The sequence below is a fragment of the Neopelma chrysocephalum genome, unplaced genomic scaffold, assembly GCF_003984885.1.
Source record: "Neopelma chrysocephalum unplaced genomic scaffold, ASM398488v2 Primary Assembly neopelma1_44, whole genome shotgun sequence".
Classification (NCBI taxonomy): Eukaryota; Metazoa; Chordata; class Aves; order Passeriformes; family Pipridae; genus Neopelma; species Neopelma chrysocephalum.
Genome location: NW_020897703.1, coordinates 5,613,031 through 5,632,471, shown reverse-complemented (window position 1 = coordinate 5,632,471; position 19,441 = coordinate 5,613,031). Strand labels below are relative to the sequence as shown.

The 19,441-nt window shown below is 36.0% G+C and overlaps 1 protein-coding gene across 2 annotated transcripts in view; it reads left to right on the top strand.

The window, feature by feature from the left end:
* PGAP1 (post-GPI attachment to proteins 1) overlaps positions 1-19,441 on the top strand; it is a 37,957-nt gene that overhangs the window by 7,391 nt on the left and 11,125 nt on the right. For both annotated transcript variants that reach the window (XM_027678172.1, XM_027678173.1), the window contains exons 3-23: positions 241-416; positions 1,040-1,211; positions 2,296-2,456; positions 3,935-3,987; positions 4,166-4,232; positions 5,662-5,767; positions 7,516-7,571; positions 7,663-7,746; positions 9,434-9,483; positions 11,014-11,065; positions 11,288-11,365; positions 12,301-12,376; positions 12,655-12,728; positions 12,810-12,861; positions 13,561-13,627; positions 14,282-14,390; positions 14,747-14,785; positions 15,853-15,946; positions 16,604-16,694; positions 16,916-17,113; positions 19,164-19,296. In XM_027678172.1, coding sequence (XP_027533973.1) covers positions 241-416; positions 1,040-1,211; positions 2,296-2,456; positions 3,935-3,987; positions 4,166-4,232; positions 5,662-5,767; positions 7,516-7,571; positions 7,663-7,746; positions 9,434-9,483; positions 11,014-11,065; positions 11,288-11,365; positions 12,301-12,376; positions 12,655-12,728; positions 12,810-12,861; positions 13,561-13,627; positions 14,282-14,390; positions 14,747-14,785; positions 15,853-15,946; positions 16,604-16,694; positions 16,916-17,113; positions 19,164-19,296 — 1,988 coding nt within the window. The remainder of the gene's footprint in view (positions 1-240; positions 417-1,039; positions 1,212-2,295; positions 2,457-3,934; positions 3,988-4,165; positions 4,233-5,661; positions 5,768-7,515; positions 7,572-7,662; positions 7,747-9,433; positions 9,484-11,013; positions 11,066-11,287; positions 11,366-12,300; positions 12,377-12,654; positions 12,729-12,809; positions 12,862-13,560; positions 13,628-14,281; positions 14,391-14,746; positions 14,786-15,852; positions 15,947-16,603; positions 16,695-16,915; positions 17,114-19,163; positions 19,297-19,441) is intronic.

The window sequence follows — 19,441 nt, the reverse complement described above, 5'->3', positions numbered from 1 at the left end:
GAGGAACACAGTCCTTGATCCTTGTATAAATTTGTGTTTGACATAAAATATCCTTGTAGGCAGTGGTAAGCTCAAAGGAGATTGTCTGCTTTTGGATGTCTTTTGTAAAGGGCTTGAGATTTAATGGATTTAATAAAACATTTTTTCTTAATAGACTGTATATTTATGTGTTTGTCTACTAAAGATGGTGCTAAGCAGTGACTATTAGACTGTTCTAATTCATGTGGTTTCTTCTTCTAGTGCGTTCTCTTGGCTCCATTGCACTTAGAAAAGCAGAAGATGTTGACTTCAAGTATCATTTTAATTTCTTCAGTGTCAACTTTAATGAGGAGTTGGTTGCATTGTATGGTGGTAGTCTGCAACGGCAGACCAAGTTTGTGCATGAATGCATAAAAGTAATTCTTAAGTTGTACAGGGTAAGTGGTGACATATGCTGAGTAATGTACTTGCATTTGGGAATGGAATTCTGGGTGCCTTTTCTGCTGGAAAACTGAAGAATGATGAATAAGGGAGGGAGACTTTATAGTGTGTGTGGATAATTGAAAGTGATAATAATGCAACAGAGATTTGCTTCTCCTTAACAGATTTTTATTGCTTGTGACAATCCCAGAGCTCTGGTTTGGTTCTGTATTGTGTTTCTAAATAAATACCTCCATACACGGTGTCTGCTTTTTTCTAGTAGAGATGTAAACTTTCTCTTGCTTATTAAAATATTAATATAGCATTGCCTCAAATCTAGTTTTCTCTAGGAAAGTTCTTTGGTATACTCAGTTCCTAAGAGTCTCAGAGATTAAAATAAGCTTAAGTTTATTAAGTTTACACCGGGTACATAGTATTTCCTTTTGAGCCTGGAACTGAAATTAAGCACATTTTTTGAGATAGAAATTGAATTTATACTTATTTTGTAAACTTGTAAAGTTAACGTTATCCTTGAAAGGCCATAAGTTAATTTTGGAGGAAAAAATCTCCAACTAGTAACCGTAGTTCAATGTCAGACAAGTTTCTGATGTGTCTAATTACTCTTTGCTCTTTGCTTAAGGATGGAGAATTTGCACCGACCAGCGTTGCAATAGTAGGTCATTCCATGGGTGGTCTTGTTGCAAGAGCATTGCTCACTCTGAAGAGTTTTAAGCCTGAACTTATAAACCTCCTCATTACACAAGCCACACCTCATGTTGCACCTGTAATGCCTTTGGACAGATATCTTACCGGTGAGTGTTGTGGGTTATCTGATTACATCGCTTTTCTTTATTGTTCCTCTCAAGCACTAATAGGTGAGATTCTTGCAAATCAACAGTAATGGGTGCTGCTTTATTTACTGTAATTAATCTGTTCCTTTGTTACTCAGGTAGTTGTTTGAGAGCACCAGGATACTCAAAGAAAGTCAAGTATTGTATTAAATGGATTATGTGGACTTAAGTTTCTGTGCAAGGCCTGGAGCTCTCGATAATTTGTAATTTTAATAAGTTGCAGGTCGTGTTACTAAATTTGTAAGCTCTGCAATGCATGATGTTTTTTCTTTCCTTTTTTTTCCCTCTTTTAAAACTTGAGCTCTGTAATGGCTTTCTTTATCAAATTGATTGCCTAAATAGCATAATTTTGGTAGAAGTTTGTAAATTTAATGTTTTTCATGCCCAGGTGTTGGGGGTAAGAATATTTAATATAGATATAATAGTATATTTTATATAATATATTTGCAGAAAAGGTCATATTTTCTCCTAAAAAACTGTGGCATAAAGATAAAGAATAATCATTATGTGTGTACTATACACTTATTGAAAAAGCTAGATTTGATTAAACTGTACTGATTAAATATGTGCTTAGTGATAATTCTGCTGCTAAATGTAGATACCGAGGGAATTGGTGAGGGAAGGGGAAGACATATTCATTTTCATTATTGTCTGTGACACCCAAGAGGAATGGATTATCTTTAGCTGCTGGATTTGATTTATTGTGCTTGTATTAATTCTCCCTCCTACAATTGATTTCAATGTGATGCTGCTTCCTTGCTGACTGTTTCTGGACCATGGTTGTCCTTCAAATAAATCTGTGGTTTGCTACTTTAACAATGTATGTGTCCAGCTGGTATAGAAAGTGTAAGTGTATCTGTCTTTCCTAACTGCTACCTCCTTGGGGCTAAACCAATAATTTTTCTCTCTTATATGAATCAAAAGTGCTAATCAGAGCTCAGAATCCTCTAGAGTTTGGAAACTTTTAGTTAAATGTTGATATGGCTTTTTTGTATATGAAATAGGCTTATGGGAAAATTGTGATTGATTTTGATATATTTTATAGATTTTTATACAGCTGTAAACAATCACTGGATGCTAAAGGCCCAAGATTTAAGAAATTTAACTACCCTTTCTGTGGCGGGAGGATTCAGAGATTACCAAGTTCGTTCAGGACTGGCTTTTCTACCGAGATTGAGTCAACATGACAGTGCCTTATCTGTTGTGGTAAAAAAGCAAACTATTTTTTTGGTTTTGCATGGAGCTATGTTAGATAGCCATTTGTGTAATGCATGTTTTGGTGTCTAATTACAGTCTCTATGTGCAGCGTAGCGTAAATAAATATGAAAATACTACACGTGAAAACACAAAGTAGATAGTATGTGGTTATAAGATCATAAATAGATGATGTAGTATAAATCTACCACTTGGTACCATTTCTTCTTATGACCTTCTTGCACTGTTTCAGCTTCAGAACTCAGGTTTTATTTCCCTGCATTTTTGCAAGAGCTGTGTGTGTAGAGACTGGCAGATGTGCAGCACAGAAGTTGAGTGCTTGTTTGATTATAGAAAGAGAGCTCTGGCTTGGAGCCTTCTTTTTGTATTTATTGTTTTTCAAAGAATTTAGGAATAGAAAGGATGTAGAGGATCATCAAGTCTAGTCTTCTGCTTTTGCAGGCGTCTATCCTTTCAAAATTAATCAAGAGACATCAGAAAGTATCCAGGTTTGTCATTCCATCCCCTCTCCATCAACCTGTTCCCTACCTGTTCTCCCTCAGCATAGGGAGAAAATTTGTAATTTCTAACTTCCATTTACTGCACAAGCCAGTCTTTTAACACATTTGTTCTGACATCAGCTTGAAATGTTATCTGAAATAGTTGTCATTCCCTTGGTGTTTACCTCCCTGTCTGTTGTACAGAAAGCTGTCTATAAATAGTCTCAGCTCAGATCCTGCTAGGCTAAGAAGATTAACTCTGCATTCCCTTTGTCCTAGTAACCATTCTCTGCATCTGCTCTACTTTCATTTCTCTTGAGTGTTGGTGACCAGAATGTTGCATGAGATTTCATGAGTAGTGGTACCACTTCTTTGTTTTGCTTTGGGGGCTGTGTTGTGGTTGTTCAGTTTGGGGTGTTTTTCATCCCAGGTGTAATGCATTAATGGTTCATAGCTTCAAGTTGTGCAGATAGGTGATGAGCTGAGTCCCTAAAATGCGATATTTGCAATACACTTACACAAATGAATAGCTTCAGACTGTCCAGTTCTTTCTGCATGGTGTTCTGATGCTTCTTTTTATTGAGAATGCCCTTGGTTTTTCTACAGCAGCTTTTATTGGCATGCTTCTATTCTCGTGTGCCAGGATCAATTATTAAAATAGTAAGATTAGTCATAGAAGCAGTCTTTGAAGAAATTTTTGGTAAGTTTCCTCCACACCATAATTTGCCCTTTCACCATTAGTCTCTGCTATCTAACATAGATAACTTGGTCGTTTTGTTTTATAATTTCCCCTTTACAAGTGCTTCATCGCTTGTAAGATCTTTGACTGAAGAAGTCATTCTATGGTACCCTAGGCCCTGAAACTCTTAAGATAAGCACTGTTCTTTTTAATAATTGCACAAGTATTTAAATAAGGAGGGGAAAGACTTGCTTATAATTTGAAAATGTTGAATACTAACAAAAGATTAACTTTTTTCTTTCCCCAAATAGAGCTCAGCTGTGCCTAGAGTTTGGGCCTCAACTGACCATCTCTCCATAGTGTGGTAAGTAATGGAACAGAGGTTAATTGACTGCCCGTGCATACCTCTGTTCTCTACTGTTATCACTTTATACCATATTTTAACTTCAGCATAATATTATGGTGATGCCTCTTCTGATCACTTTTATTACCCTGGATATTTCCTTTCTAGATTTAATTTTACTTCTTCTTTCTTCTTCTAGGTGCAAAGAACTGATCCTGGCTACCATTAGAGCTTTATTTGATCTCATAGATGAAAATACAAGGCAGGTCTGTATATGTATTTACCCATCACACTTTCTTCTTTCATCTCAGAATGCTTAGTCAGGAGAAATATCTTCCTATTATACAGAAAACTCCTTTTTGATTATTTTAAGTCATGCTGAGAAAATTGTTGTCATTTTGTCCCAGTCACTGAAAAATTCTGTGACTTTGTTGTTTGACCAATGTGTCAGAAATAATTAGAGGTTTACTCAGTTTTCATTATTGACTTCTTGATGCTTTATAGCTGCTGGGGTATGGGCCAAACATTTCTTCCAATGCAGCAGGTTCAGTTGACCTTGCACCAGGATAAACAGATTTTTTTAGCTGTGTAGCTGTGAATGTGACCTCTCAGTGTGTGTTCAAGTCACCTTCTCTGACCAGTATACAAAGGGTGAAAAAGCATGTGTGGTGATCATAGTGACCAGCATACATTTGAGGTTTGTTTTTTTTTTCAAAAGCCACTTACAAAAATAGAATGCAAGTAAAGTACCTGCATATTTGTACACCTCCAGCTACTGTTATTTATCGCTTTTCTAAATGAATATCCTACATCTTACTTTTTGAAAACTCTTGGAGAATCTCATATTGTACAATTTTCTTTCTGCAATGTTATGCAGTAATTAACATAAATTGGAATTAAGGCCCAAAGGTTTGAAAATACATCAGAGCAGAGCCTCAGACATAGAAGAGGAAGGACTCGAGGTGTTCTTTTTGAGGCTGTTCGGGGCAGATTTCTCTTGTTTCTCACGTGTACTCATTTTCATGTGTGATTTAGAGAGTCAAAAAGGGGGTACACTTGTTCTCTAGTTTACTGACTGTGCTGGAGGGTAAAAATCTTCAGGAATCAGAAGTGATGGCCACAATTTTTGAAACAAAAATTAGTCCAGGAAAATTTGTTTGGGAAAAAACAGAACCAAACCAATGAAACAAAAAAACAAACAAAAAAATCCCCTCCCCAAACAAAAGCGAATCCTATTGTAGTTTTACAGCTGTTTGGATGCTTGAAATAGTCAGAAGAGATGTAGAGCAAGCTGAATTTGTGAACTGAGATTAGTAAACGTAAATGTGGGAATTTTTCCTAAGCTGTGACATAAGTGTGTTATTTCAGGAAGAATGCATGTGTGTCTATAGAGAAAGTTCAATAGAATGGTTTCCTTGTGTTAAGAGTAGGTGAGGATATAAAACTTCTGGAAGTTTTAGCTATAAACGTGTAGACTTTTTTAATGATGTGTAGACATTCTGTATTGCACTGATTGACTGTTGTTGGCACTTTTCTGTTCAGGTTATTGAATTTAGAATAGAAAAGGTACTATGTCTTCTCACAATCTCTCCAGCCTTTCATCCACAAAACTGTATTGTTTTTGTTTGCTGTGATCATGTGATGATCTTAAATCATGCACATTGGTAAAAATTTGATAATGTGCTCTTCTTTTAGATAACTGAGGATCCAAAGAAGAGAATGTCTGTACTGAATCACCACTTTGTAAGACACCCTGCAAAGATATTTGAGGAAAATCCTGAAGTTTTTACAGAACTCCCAGGTGTGCAGCGGTTTTCTTTTGAATAGGATTCAGTGACGCTCTTTTGTTAATTTTCTCACTAACAAAGTTTTGGAATACACTTTGTCCTTCTTTAGACATTGCTAAAATGATATAGAGGATACAGACCTAAATGATCAGTTTTCTTTGGTTTTAGTAGTAAAGAGTTTAAAAGGGGTAGGAGCAAAAATCTGTCACTTTTGTATAGCTTGAATTCTGGAGGATGCACAGGAGTCATATTTATGCCAGGATGTCCAGTAAAAAAATCTCAGGGACTGGGAATAGCTGGATGTAAAAAATACAGTGTAATCTACTCTTATATCCCGTGCTTGCAAGAGGGATAGTGGGGGTGTTATAGAGCTGTTATTTTAGTTTTGTGCTGCTCATGGAAATCCTGAATATTCAGATCTGCCTTATCAGTCACTTCCTTTTTGCCATGACCTGGCAGGGTAAGATGGACTGCACACCAAAGGTTTCCTTGTAAATTGCCTTCCTAAGAATGGTAGCTAAAAGTGAGAAATTTTGACTGTGTGGAGTCTTGAGAACGAAACACAACTTTAGTAGGGCACAGCTTTATTCCTAGTTTTGCTGACCTGGGCTGAACCATTTTATGAAAACGATTTTATTTCAGGGATTTTCTCAATGTAAGATACTGCAGAAGTACTAAAGTAGCTTGCACTTTGGTGTCCAGATTTGGCCACCTTTTATAAGAAGGGATTTAGGCATTGGCATATACTAAAGTGAGTATGGAGCAGAAGACCACCAAAATGGTTAGTCCTTGGGCGTAGGAGGCAGGGGAAAGAGGCTGAGTTAACTGCAGTTTTTCACTGTAAAGAAAATGCTGAGGGGAATCCTGTTGCTGTCTTCAACTACCTAAATGAAAGACTGGAGAGAAGATGAAGTTAGATTTTTCTTGGAGGTGAACAGTGATAGTACAATAGGCAATAGAATCCTTTTGCAACAAGAGACATTCCAGTTGGATGATAGGAAGAAGTACTTCACCCCGGAAGGTGGGCAAACGAAGAGGTGCCCAGAGAGGTTGTGAAACTGATTTTGTTTGTTTGTTCACCTTTTTTGGGGTCAGTTTTTAGCAATAAGGAGGAATACATTTAAATTGGATTTCATGTTGGCGTCTTCCTATTTATGCTGAGCTCTTGACACTTAGTGGAATTTCTGTGATGGACTTGTTACTCTAGTTACATGGAAGAAAGGTATTAACCTTCTTGCATGACAATTGACATTGTTTGTATCTCTGATCTCTTCATTATTCTGTCTTACTCTTTTTCCCCAGACATATCTTTAAACTGCTACAGTTTTCTGTACGTGTTATTCACTTCATTGCTGATGTGCTTCTACACAGCCTGTATCAGTTTTAAAAGGGCTGACAGGAACAAAGACTGGGGCTGTGTCTATAGTTGACTCAGCTTTAATCAGTCACCCTGTAATTACATTAGTAACATTCAGTTTGTTTTGTTGCCTTTCCATCTTTGTTTCAAGATCCATAGAGTTTTTATTTTACAGTTTGTATTTAATAACAAGATCTTAGGATTTTACTGTTTCCTGTGAAATTGGTGATAACTGTTGCATATCATTCTAAGCAGTAGCAATCCTCAGTGTTGGTTAGAACTTATAAAGTTTGTGTCCATTTACGGATAAGAGATAAGACCTTGGTAATAAGTAAAATCTAAGATTTTAGATAAAAGGATAATAGTTCCTGCAGTGTGGCATATAAGAACATGGGTTTTTTGTAGGAATTTTCATGTGGATTACAGTCAAAGCCTCAAAATGGACTTATTCAGTTTACAATGTAAGTAATGATTTTTCCTCATTGTGTTTTTATATTTATTTTTGTTTTGGTTTCTTTTTTTTTACTAATGAGCTTTTTTTTTCCTTTTAAGGATTCTGATGGAAAATATTTCACATTTCCTCTTGCAAGCCACAGAAAATCATACAGTCATATTTACTGTGAAAATAGTATGTTGGTGAGAAAATACTTCTTTTATGTCTGGAGTTTGTTTATAAAGCTGTGTTTTTTTTAATTTATATTTGTTGCAGTTTTAAGACAGTTTAATGGACAGTTGTTGAAATGCTGACATCCATTTACAGCTTAATGCATTGTGTAAGATGTACTACCTGTTGTAGCATGTCACACTTGGTGTTCAAGATCTGAAACTTTCAATGCCACCTGAACCTCAAATGTTTTATTTTTTGACTCTTATGGTTAGCTCTAGATTACTTGGTCCTTTACTTTAGTGCAGTTCTGTATTGATGGTTTTGAATGAAGATGCTGTTTTTTAGTGCTGCCATGTTTTTACCATACTTCTAATTTGGGAAAGTTATTTATAGGTTTGCTTTCCCACAATACAATTAAAGTGAGTCTGCAAGGCTACAAATGTCTTTCACTAAGCAGTGGAAGTGAATGGAAGACAGATGAGAAAACAGCACCGTCTCTGTTGTCTCCTATTGAGAGGAGACACCATAATGTGCAGCTCTTATATTTTTAGTTCAAGACACAGGCATTCAGCCAAAAATTTTTTAATTTTTTTTACAAGAATTAATTTAATCTCTTGGCAAACTGAAGGTGGATAAATATTCTTTTCAGAATTTACGTATTTTAGATTAGTGGCAAGAAAATTGACATACTTTCCTGTTCTATCCTGCCTGTCCCTGTTGCCACTCCTCCTCTTAGCAAATACCACCATTGTGAAAAATGATTGTCTGTCCTTGGTGCTTTTCTAATGGTTCTTCTCAGTGGCACTTCAGTGTTTACCTGTTATGTTGTGATCTCAGTTGTACTTTAATAAGATAACTTTTGATACAATGTCTTGAAGACAGGGTTAGTACAAGTTGAGGAGGAGGAGGGAGGTACAAAACAATATCTGAGATCCTTGCATCATGGTGCTATTGCTTCAGAACAGTTAAAATTCTCAAGGGAGGGAGAAGTAAAGCATTAAATATCTAAAGTATTCCTCTACTACTTAAAATAGTGCCTTGAGAGGTTTCTTTAAGTTAGAAGAGATAAAGCATGATATGTAAGATGGGTATTTTTTGAAGGGAAATTATGAAAGCTTGTTTGCTTAACCTTGTATTTATTCATAACTAGAAATGGTGGCCAATTGAAGTTATTCGAAATGGTTCTTAGAAACCCCCACCACTCAGTCTTATGCTTCACCTTTCCATCCTTGTAATTGTAATTGCAAGATTATGATATCAGACTTTTAATGGAGGATATCACTTGGTGTTAACACAGAAGTCTGACTTTATTGTGAAATGGAAAAAAGATAGGTGAATATCTTTCATTCTGAATAACTGAGGAAATCTGAGAGAGACTGTTTTTATAATCATCTTCACTGTCATGCTTCAGCATTTAACATCCTTATGAGAGTTTGGTCACTGTAGTGATAGCTGCTGCAGACACACTAAATAGAAAAGGAGTGAGACAAAGATGAAAGTTTGTTCTCTTTTTAGTAAGTTAATTGCACCAAGGTTCTGCTATCAGAGACAGTTGCTGATATCTTGTATACTGAAATATTTAGCATGTAGAAATTTTGGAGATTATCAGCAGCTTTAACTCCCGCATTGTTTGGAGTAAAGAACTGGTATTTTCAATATATTTATAAATGCAGTCACATATAGGTAATGTACTATTTTATGGTTTTGACTTTACAGGACACAAGTAGTTGGATTTATGGCTGCATGAACAGTAATTCATCGATGTGGTGAGTATAAACAGTTCCTGTTCTTTATTCAAATAGATCTTGTGAGATTGTGTTTGAATATAAAGCATATAAATATCCTTTGTAGGAAGGAAGAGATTGGGAAGTAAATTTGTTATCATAAAGAATTCATGCTTTCTTTTCACCAAGAAAACAGGAAAGATAGGTTTTCTCAAAAAAGGTGATCTTTTTCTTCATTAAATTGTATTTTTGACCTTCATAGCAGTGAGAAGTCGTTCCTGTTGCTCTCTTGTGGACACTACATGCTGTGCTGGATTCCAAAATTATGGAGCTTGTAGCATCTGGATGGTTCTGGTAGCTGGCTGCATGGTTGCACTCCAAGAGTTGCAGTCAATGGCTCCATGTCCAAGTGGAGGATAGTGATGAGTGGTCCATATTGGAACCAGCACCTTTTAACATCTTTATGGGCAACATGGGCAGGGGGATTGAGTGCACCCTCAGCAAATTTGCCAACAGCACCAAGCTGTGTGGCATGGTCAACATGCTGGAGGGATGGGATGCCATCCAGAAGGACTTGGACAGGCTTGAGGGGTGGACCCATGCAAACATCATGGAGTTTAAAACAGCAAGTGCAAGGTCCTGCATCTGGGTCAGGGAAATCCCAACAAAAGTACAGGCTGGATGGTGAATGGATTGAGACAAACCTTGCAGGAAAGACTTGGGGGTGTTCATGGACAGGAAGTTCAAGATGACTCTGCAATGTGTGTTTGCAGCCCAGAAAGCCAGCCACATCCTGGGCTGCATCAAAAGCAGTGTGGCCAGCAGGGAGGTGATTCTTTCCCTCTACTCTGCTCTTGTGTGACCCCACCTGCAGTGCTGTATCCAGCTCTGGGTCCCCAAACACATGAAAAATGGTGACCTGTTGAAATGAGTCCAAAGGAGGGCCACTAAGCTGTTCAGAGGGCTGGACCACCTCTCCTATGAAGACAGGCTAGGAGAGTTGGTATGTTCAGCCTGGAGAAAAGAAGACTTCAGGAAGATCTTATAGCAGCCTTCCAGTACCTAAAGGGGGCCTACAAAAGAGCTGGAGAGGAACTCAATGTACTTACATACACACCATGTTAGAACTGCTGCAAGCTCTTTAGCAGCTAACAGAATTTTTGATTTATGTGGTATATTTTAGATGTTCCCATAGGAAGAATTGATACTTCTGATGTTTCAAAGGTGATAATAAAACTGCATGTTAATTTAATGCCAGTGCTGTTTTAGCTCATGAAGAGTTTTCATTTTGTGTCTGAAGTTGCATGGCTGATAACGGCTACGTGTTTTGTGTATGACAGATTTGGAGCTTTGTTGAACTTGTTTTTACAAAAACAAGATTTGCACTATCTGAAATGATATAGTTTGATAAATTACTATGATAACTAACTGCAGTACACCCAAACTTGTTCTCAATTTAAGATGTGAATCCAGAGAGAGAGAGAGAGAGAAGCTGCTATGTTAATCCCCTGCCATAATGTAGGGCCTGCATAATGAATATGCTCATTCTTTAATGTGCATGGATTTTTACAGCCTGGAAGCTACTGATCTGTCCTGGAGAGCTGAATTACTTCCAACCACCAAGGTAAGTATTTTACGTAATTTGTAGGAGGGAGAGATGCTTCGGGGGGTAGTTGCAAGTCATAAGGGAAGATCTGTTCTGTTTACAGCATTGGAACATGCAGTTGTATTCCAGAGGAAGGGGTAAAACAGGTAGAAAACTGGCAAGGGGCAAAGCTAAGGGGTATATTCAGTAATGGCTTTTCTGTTTCTTTCCTTCTGTTTCTTTTTTCCTTTCCTTTTTAAGGTTGTAATGCTGAAACTTCAGGACTATCCTTCCTTGTCCCACATTGTCATTCAGGTACCAGCTGCAGTTGGCAATAAGGTAAAAAAATATGGCATGCAGAAATTACTTGCTTAGTGTGTTCATAACTCAGGTGCTATGACAGAAGGAAAAGGAAGTATATTAAACATATGCTAAGCTACTTTGAGAAACCATAGACCTACACTCCCACTGTGGTTTGAAGGTAGCTTTTGTTGTCTTCTGAAAGCTCAGAAACACTTCATTTGATAAAATACCAAACACAAGGCATGAATAGCACTTGAAACATACAAACCAACAGTTCTCAAATCAATTTTTAAGGACTTCTTGTTGGAAATTCTAATGGTTTGTTTTTCTTAATATACTGTTTGCATTCCTGAATATTTATACCTTTGAACAGTCATTTCTCTTATCCAGGGTAGCAGAGAATATATATATAATTGAAGGCATCACATATGGATTCCAGGAAGCATAGGTCAGATACCTCTGCAAGCTCTGAGACCACAAATAATGTGGTAGACTGAGGTGTGCACAGTTTAATAGTTCTGAGTTTCATAGATGAGTTGAATATCTTTGCATCAAGGGCTCCCAGAATCCCAGCAAGAGGAACATTTTTAGTGAATCTAAACAGACTTTGCATATTACCCAGCTGGGTCTGGCAGGCCTTGGTCCTAAAAATGGCAGAACACTGCACTTGAAGAATTTCTAGTCTAAGTAGATCTGACGTTCCTTTCTGTGACACAAATACAGTCTCTGTGTCTGTGGTTTATAATCCGTGACCCAAGAAATTATTCACAGCTAAAGTGAGTCTAATGTTCATCTGTGAATGTATCTTCAGATAGTTGTGACATGGGCATCTTGCAGTTGAATTAGTAATACACAATGTTGGGGGTAAGCAAAGATAGAACCGAGATCACTTGTGAAATGTAATTGGCAAGTACAAAGATGTTATAGTCTTGTGCTTGGTTTAGATCTGTTTTCAATGTCCTGAATTGCAGTATACTTTGGGCTGTGAATTCTTCAACGAGGAGTCCAGAACAGTACAGCTTCCTGTGACACGTCTTTTTTCATTTGGTAAGTATAGGATATTACTTTTGGAAGAAATGGAAAGCTAATATTACTAACCTTTGGATAATAAATTTACCTAAAAATTTCATGTTGGAGCTTTTTGGGGGTTTGTTTTTCCCTAAAATTAATACTGCTTTTGTTAGTAACAGACAAAGAAATAAGAAATATGGGGGTTTTGACTAACAGATGTAAAAGCACATAGGTCTCCTGGAAAAAAAATCTGAAGATGTAATGAGTTCTCAGATAATTTTATCTAATAAGTGAAAATACTACATCCTTTACAGGGCTTTCTTCAAGCAAAATTCTATTAAATTCAACTGGCTTACTTTACAATGTACAGCTCCAGCACTTCAACCAAGTAAGAAGGCTCTTTAATTTTTAGAGCTAATGTAACCACTCTCGGGAGAATGTGACTAACTTATTTTTTTTTATTGTCTAGATATATCAAGCTTTCAAAATTTATATAGAGAGCCACTGCCAGTCAGTCAAAGGTAAATATATGTCTTCTAAAGTATACATTTATAAAACAAATTCTTGGAAAGTTTCAAGACTGAAGCTGGTAGAAACTGAAGTCCTCTTATGCAGTGAGGTTTAGGCAGTAATGTTATAATCTGCTCAAATGTCTCTGCTAATATCTCTCACTTCCCACTTTTTATTAAGAAGGATAGCTCAAAAAATTGAAAAATTAGTCCTCTGATGTTTGTTTTTCTTACTTCTCAGCAAAGGGAAGTTGAACTTTCAGCAGGATTCTGCATTATGTTGAAAGTGTTCCTCAAGAAAAGTGCATTTGGCGACAATTTTTATTTGCTAATTATGGAACTCAAATTTGAATGCTGAGCTACATAAGCTTAAACAGGATGGGTTGCTAAAGGACTCTGTTTAAAAAAAAAAGTGATGGATTTCATTAGATTAGGGTTTTAGTTTCGTATTGAAATGCAGTTTTCTAACTGTCAGTCCTTTGAACATCGATGTCTCTCACTGTCTTGTCCTGTAACAGCCTGAGTTAAAAAATGTCATTTTTGTTTCCTGCTAACTGCACTGATCTGCATTGCAATATCAATTGCAATGTAACTGCAAGCCCAGTGATTTGGTATGCCACCTTTGTTTTACTGGCATTGTAGTTTTTAGAGACAGTTGCCACATCTTGTTTGTAATTAATTTTATATTTTTTTAATTCTCTTTCATTTCAGAAAGAAAACCTAGTGTTTACAGACTTCATATACCCTGGTCACATGAAGACTCAATAGTTGTAGCAAAGTAAGAAATTTAACAATTGTAACTTACTTCTTGTTTTTTTTAAGAATATTTGCATCCTGTTGTAATATTTCTGATATGACAGTTTCTCTAGTCTTAACTGTATGGCTTCTGCATCTTTACCTTTCTGACCTTGTTGACAAAGTTGTTTTGACTTTGTCTCAGAATAAGAATACCTACTAACTGTTTGTGTAATGGTTCTCACTAATTTTCTCAAAAAAGTTGAACCACCTGACTGTGTATTAGATGGTTGGAAAACTGTCTTCCTTGTTTATTTTAGAAGTCTCCCGATTTCCCCCCTCCCCGTATTTTCTAACAGCATAACACTTACAGGAAACTGAATTGTATTCTTGACAATCTGTCCTTCCCATTGTTGTCTCTCAGCATATTTACCTGTTCTGTGAGGCAGTGTGTTCACTGAACTTGTGTGCTTTCAGTAGTGCTGTGCCCTTGATAGTTCAGAGGAGAGTGGACTGAGGATTGAGAATGTCGTGGAGTTCTTTGGAATAAGATTAACAAGTTCCTTATACCATTTCGCTCATAGCTTGTGGTGACACTTGGTGTACTAGATCTGCTTTGCACTTGTTGAAAACTAGGGCATGTTTGGCTTTTTTTTGGTTATAAGGGCAACAATTACCATTTAAATTGCTGTTTCAGAATCCCATCTCTTACTGAGATTTCTGCAAAGCTGCATATTGCTCAGCCTCAAAATGACAGCAGGGCTCCAGAGTTAAATATCTACTCTTCCTCAGACTGTCAGTATGAAGTGAGTAATACAGTGTTCTTTTATAGCTAGTTTGCATTGCTGTATAATTTATGCCTAATGTAATTTTTTTAAAACATGTAGCTAATTAATCAAAATAAATAATAAGCAAATCTAAAGATGGGCTGTTTGACCTCTTTATAAATGTACTGTTACAAGTATTTTGCAACTGCGGAGTAGTATTGAAAGTTGGAGTCTAAGCAAAACTTTAAAGCGTTTGTTTTTAAAAAGTCAGTAGCAAGGTGGTGTACATTTTAGTTGTGCGATTGCTGTATTCTAATATTTAAGTTGGCTTCTTAAAAATTGAAGTATTTTGTACTTATGCTTACCATTGTATAAAATATTTGTTTTTTATCAAGGTGATTCTGAAGACGTCACTTCCACAGGTTCTTGGGCAAGTAAGAAAGCCTAAATTGTTTTTTATGTCAGTAGCATCTATAGAAATGTTTACTTCTTCCCTTCTCTGCTGTGGTACTTCAGATTCCTTCATGATGCCAAGAGGAACACTAACTACTCAACGATCATTTTGCAACCTTGTCACTTGGCAGGGCACCCCATCTGGAAAAATGTCAGGCCTCAGTTTTCAGAGGATTAGAGAAGCACTCCAGCTCTAAAGAGCTGCTGTAAATGTGGAGCATTTCGCTTTGTGGTTAGCTCAGTATCTGTAAAGGGATGACACTGTAGGTCACTTTAACTTTCTTGTCTGATGAGTCAGTAGTGTTAAAACTTTAAAATACATTTGGCATCAATGAAAAGTTAGGGGAAAAAGTCTAAGTAGATCCATATGCTCCTTTTCAACAAATTTTCTTCCATTATCAATGAAGAGTACATTTCAACATGGGTATCAGTAAAAATAGACTAGCCATCTGCAGTTTCCTGGGTCTAAAAAGTAATTAATTTGCAAGCACCTAAGTGTAGTGCTGGAATATTACTGCCAAGGTTCTCTCTTTGAATAGATGCATTTATATGAACGACTTCTAATGTTGTTGTTATTTTAGAAGAATTTATGTGCTATTTGTATATTAATCATGACTCAGGAGACTGGAAGCCAATTAATACAGACATGTAATTGCTTCTAAAAATTCTTTGCCTAAAAACATATCTAACTATATGCAGATTTTGCTTGGAATGTGGCCTTTTAATTTTTTGAAATTCATTTTAGTGAAATGTATGATACTATATTTTTTTAATATTTGTCTTGACTGGGAAAAAATTGTTTATAATTTGGTCATTTATCAAAACATGTTTGGTTAAGCTGTTTATAAGAGATTCTAGTATTTTTCCATATGTAATATTAATTGCTAATGGAGTTTATAAAATACTTATGCATAAAAAAGAGAAACCATTTGAATCTTTTAAGAAATATTTTCTAATTGCATTATCATCTTGACTTCATGATAATATTTATGTGTATGTTTTTCAATATATTTTTGTAGATAGTTATCCTTATATCCTTGTCTTTCAGATAGTAAGGTTCCATGCTGGTGCTTTTCCTGTCTATATTGTCTCTAATATTCTTCTTACTTACGGAGGACAATTGAGCACATTGAGATCAACAGGTAGCTTTCTAGAAATTTATTTTTTTTCTGTCACAAGTGTTTTTAGAGCAATTACTTAATCAATTTACCGATGAAAGACCAGCTAGTTGTGAATTTTTTAAGCTGTGTCATTCAACTTATGCAAATAGTTGGATCTATGCTCTTCGGTTTTGAGTTTTGTTTGCTGGTAGGTCTCCAAGGTTGTGTTGTAGCAGAATATTTCCTTATCATTTTATTCTGCAATCCCTTCTTCGTGAATTGTTTGTGTTGCACAGTATTTTTGCATTAACAGAAGTCTACTTAAAAATACATAAAAAAGCTTAAAATATATTGTTAGTATGCAGAAACCACTTTATTTCTTGCACGAAGATGAGATTTGCAGAATAACTTTGAGCCATGTCTTCAGACAAAATGCATTTTTATTAAAATTCAGGTGGTGTTTGTAACAAACTCCATAATGTCTCTAGAAGCTCTTGTGACTTTTTACCTAATGTGAGTGATCCAGTGAATAAGGGCCTTGGTGATGAAGTATGCAGACTTGCAGTACTGTTGCAAGACATGGTTATCTCTTCAAGTAAACTTTCAAACCATTGTCTGAATTTGTTTTTGTTGTGAATGATGTTTGTTAAACTTCATGACATAATAGTAACCATAGATACTCTCTGTTCTTGATTCTAGGCCAATGTTCAGACTTTTCCCTTGAACTAGTTAGGACAGCTAAGCCCTACAAAGTAGAACCTCTTATAAGCATTGTTGTGTTTCTGCAGGGGTGAGTCTGCATCATTTATTTATTTATTTATTTAAAACAGTTTCAAAAACAGAAGTTTCAGTAAAACTATTGCTGGGGAGGAATATTATTTTATCTTTAGTTGTTGTGAACACCTGACTGTGATTTTGTTTGAAAGGCTGTAGTAGGAGGAGTAGTTGATAGGTATCTTACTGTAACACAGTTGGAAGTGATAAATAATACTGCTTTCATGTTTTTGGCAGGTTTAACTGGTTTAGAGAGATATGGGAATCACTGTCACTGCCAGAGGTGGATGCTGCTGTACTGAGTAGTCAGGATGCATGGTTCCCCCTTGTGTCCCTGATTCTATTTCTTTTTGGGACAGGCATTGCCTACTGGAGTGCAGTATTTTTCTCTACGTCTCTGAGACTCTTCTCTTCATTATGGTTAACTCTGATCAGGTAAAACAGCGTGATGTCATATAATTATGTTCTTTTAGATGACTTTAACCACCTCTGTTTCCTTCTGTGTGAATGTCTGGGCAGATTGAACTCTGCAATGTAGTTAATATGTGATTTTAGACATCTGGGTTTGTAAGTATTAAGAACTAAAGGAGTATGATGATTGCCTCCTATTCCTTATTCCACATCTCCAAAAGAGAACATAAATGGCTTTCTTGTTATCTTCACCAGCTGTTATAAAGGTTTTCAGTTTGGTTTTGAGGATAACTTGTAGAGGAGAAGAAAGCAAATGAACTATTTCTTTTTCAGCAACTCAAGGAAAAAAAGGTATATATTTAGAAAAGGGACTATAGTCTTAGAATCCATTCCTCATTAGTGATATTGGATCAACTGCATTAAATAATACAAGCAGGTTTCCAAAACAAAAACTTCTTGAACACTCGTTTTACTCTACAAGACTGTTTAATTATATAGGTATGTCTAAGAACACCGGAATGCTTTTGGTTGTACAGATGAGTATTCAAATATGAAAGTGGTTTTAAAAATGAAAGGAAAATAAAGAGATTTTGAAAAAGTAAGTTAGTAAATTGGATAACATGCTTCTCTGAGGTTATAGTTTTCGTGGCTTGCGTGTTCTGACACAGATAACAGTCCTCATTTCAATTTGAGCCAATTTGTCTCCAGAAGGCTGGTTGGGATGCTCTTTAAGTAAATACCCACTAAATGATCTCTTTCTTCTTTTAATCACTAGCACTTCTGGTCTTACTTGACCAAATAATAGATGTGGGTTTGGCTATTTTTTCTCTGCCATTTTGTTTATAAATTACAGTGAATGTTTCAGTATTAGTTTTAAGTGACATATTAATAAATTTCGGAGTTTGAAGTTATTCCTATTAAATTTTTAAGGGTTTTACCTCAATTCGTACTCTTTTCATTAAAACTTTTGATTTCTTGACCCTGAGAATGCCTTGGACAGAGGCAGGAAAATAAGATTTTGTGTGACTACTTGTAAGTGAGCTGGTTCATTTTTACATTCTAGTGCCTTACACAGTTCTAGTACCTAACATGGTTTTGATCTACTCCTGAATTCCTTGATGAAAACCTCAAAAATTATTTTCTATAAATCTCTCTGAAGTAGATAGCATTCACCTGAGTTTTGCTTAGTGTTCTGAAATGATCTGATATGGCCAGCAGCAAAAAATGTGTCACTAGCTGTCTGTGGAATTCTTTGTTTCTTGTCAGTTGGTCTTATTTTTGTGTTTATTTTTAGTATTTGCTGCAGAGGCTTTTACAATTGAATTTTCCAAATACTGCTTCTTCTGTTTTCAATATTTATTTTAATACTACAATATCCAAAAAATACGGGCTTTTGCATAGTTCTAGTGCATTTCCTCCCCACCACATTCCCCTCATTGTCACACCTTCTCAGCTCATCTTTGCCATTTCAGATTGTCTCTTACTTGTATCAGCTGGAACCCAGAAACTTAAACTAAGGTTTTCTGTGTGTCTCAGACTGTGAGCAAGCACAAATTCCTGTCTGGGAAGAATGTTTTTCACAGAATTAATGTCCTGGAGACTGGCTGTGATATACTGCTGTACTACCACTGAACATTGCAGTGCATTAGCATTTGTAGTAGGAGCCACTTCCATGAAGCAGCTCTGCAGTAATAGGATACTTGTTCTTTTGAGCTGAACAGAACAACTTAGTGATTGATGCAGATACACAGGTAGCATTATAGATGTAGTTTTATGGATCCTTTATGTTCCCCAAGTGAAGTAAAATAATACATTAGTTGCAGACATATATTCTGGAAGGTATAATATATAGTTTTGTTAGTTCATTTGATGAGAAGGCTTTTCTTGCGAAGTAGTTTATGTAGCGGTTGTTAGATATGTTTAAATTTGTCTAACTTTATTTTTCCAGTGTTAAATCAATATTCAGGAACATTTTTTCTTTTCAGTCATTGAAAAACCAGAATTATTCTTTCATCTTTTTAGGTCTGATGTCATTACAAAAATATAACAGTAGTTTTGTGTTTTTTTTTTTTAGACCTACTGTACTGCAAAAAGATAAGTTGATTACACCCCGAAGACTCTGTGGGGTGTTATCTCTTGCTTTGGTTAGCTGGACAACTTGTGGTGCATTTGCTGTATTCCTTATTTATCTTCAGTACTTGTTTAAGGTACCGAAAGGCTAAACATTCTGAATTTGTAACTGAATTGAAAATTTTGTATGCTTTGAATGAACCCCATGTTAAAATCAAAAATCCAAATTACCATTTTTCATACATAAATGTTATTGTCATACTTGAAATAGATATTTTTTTA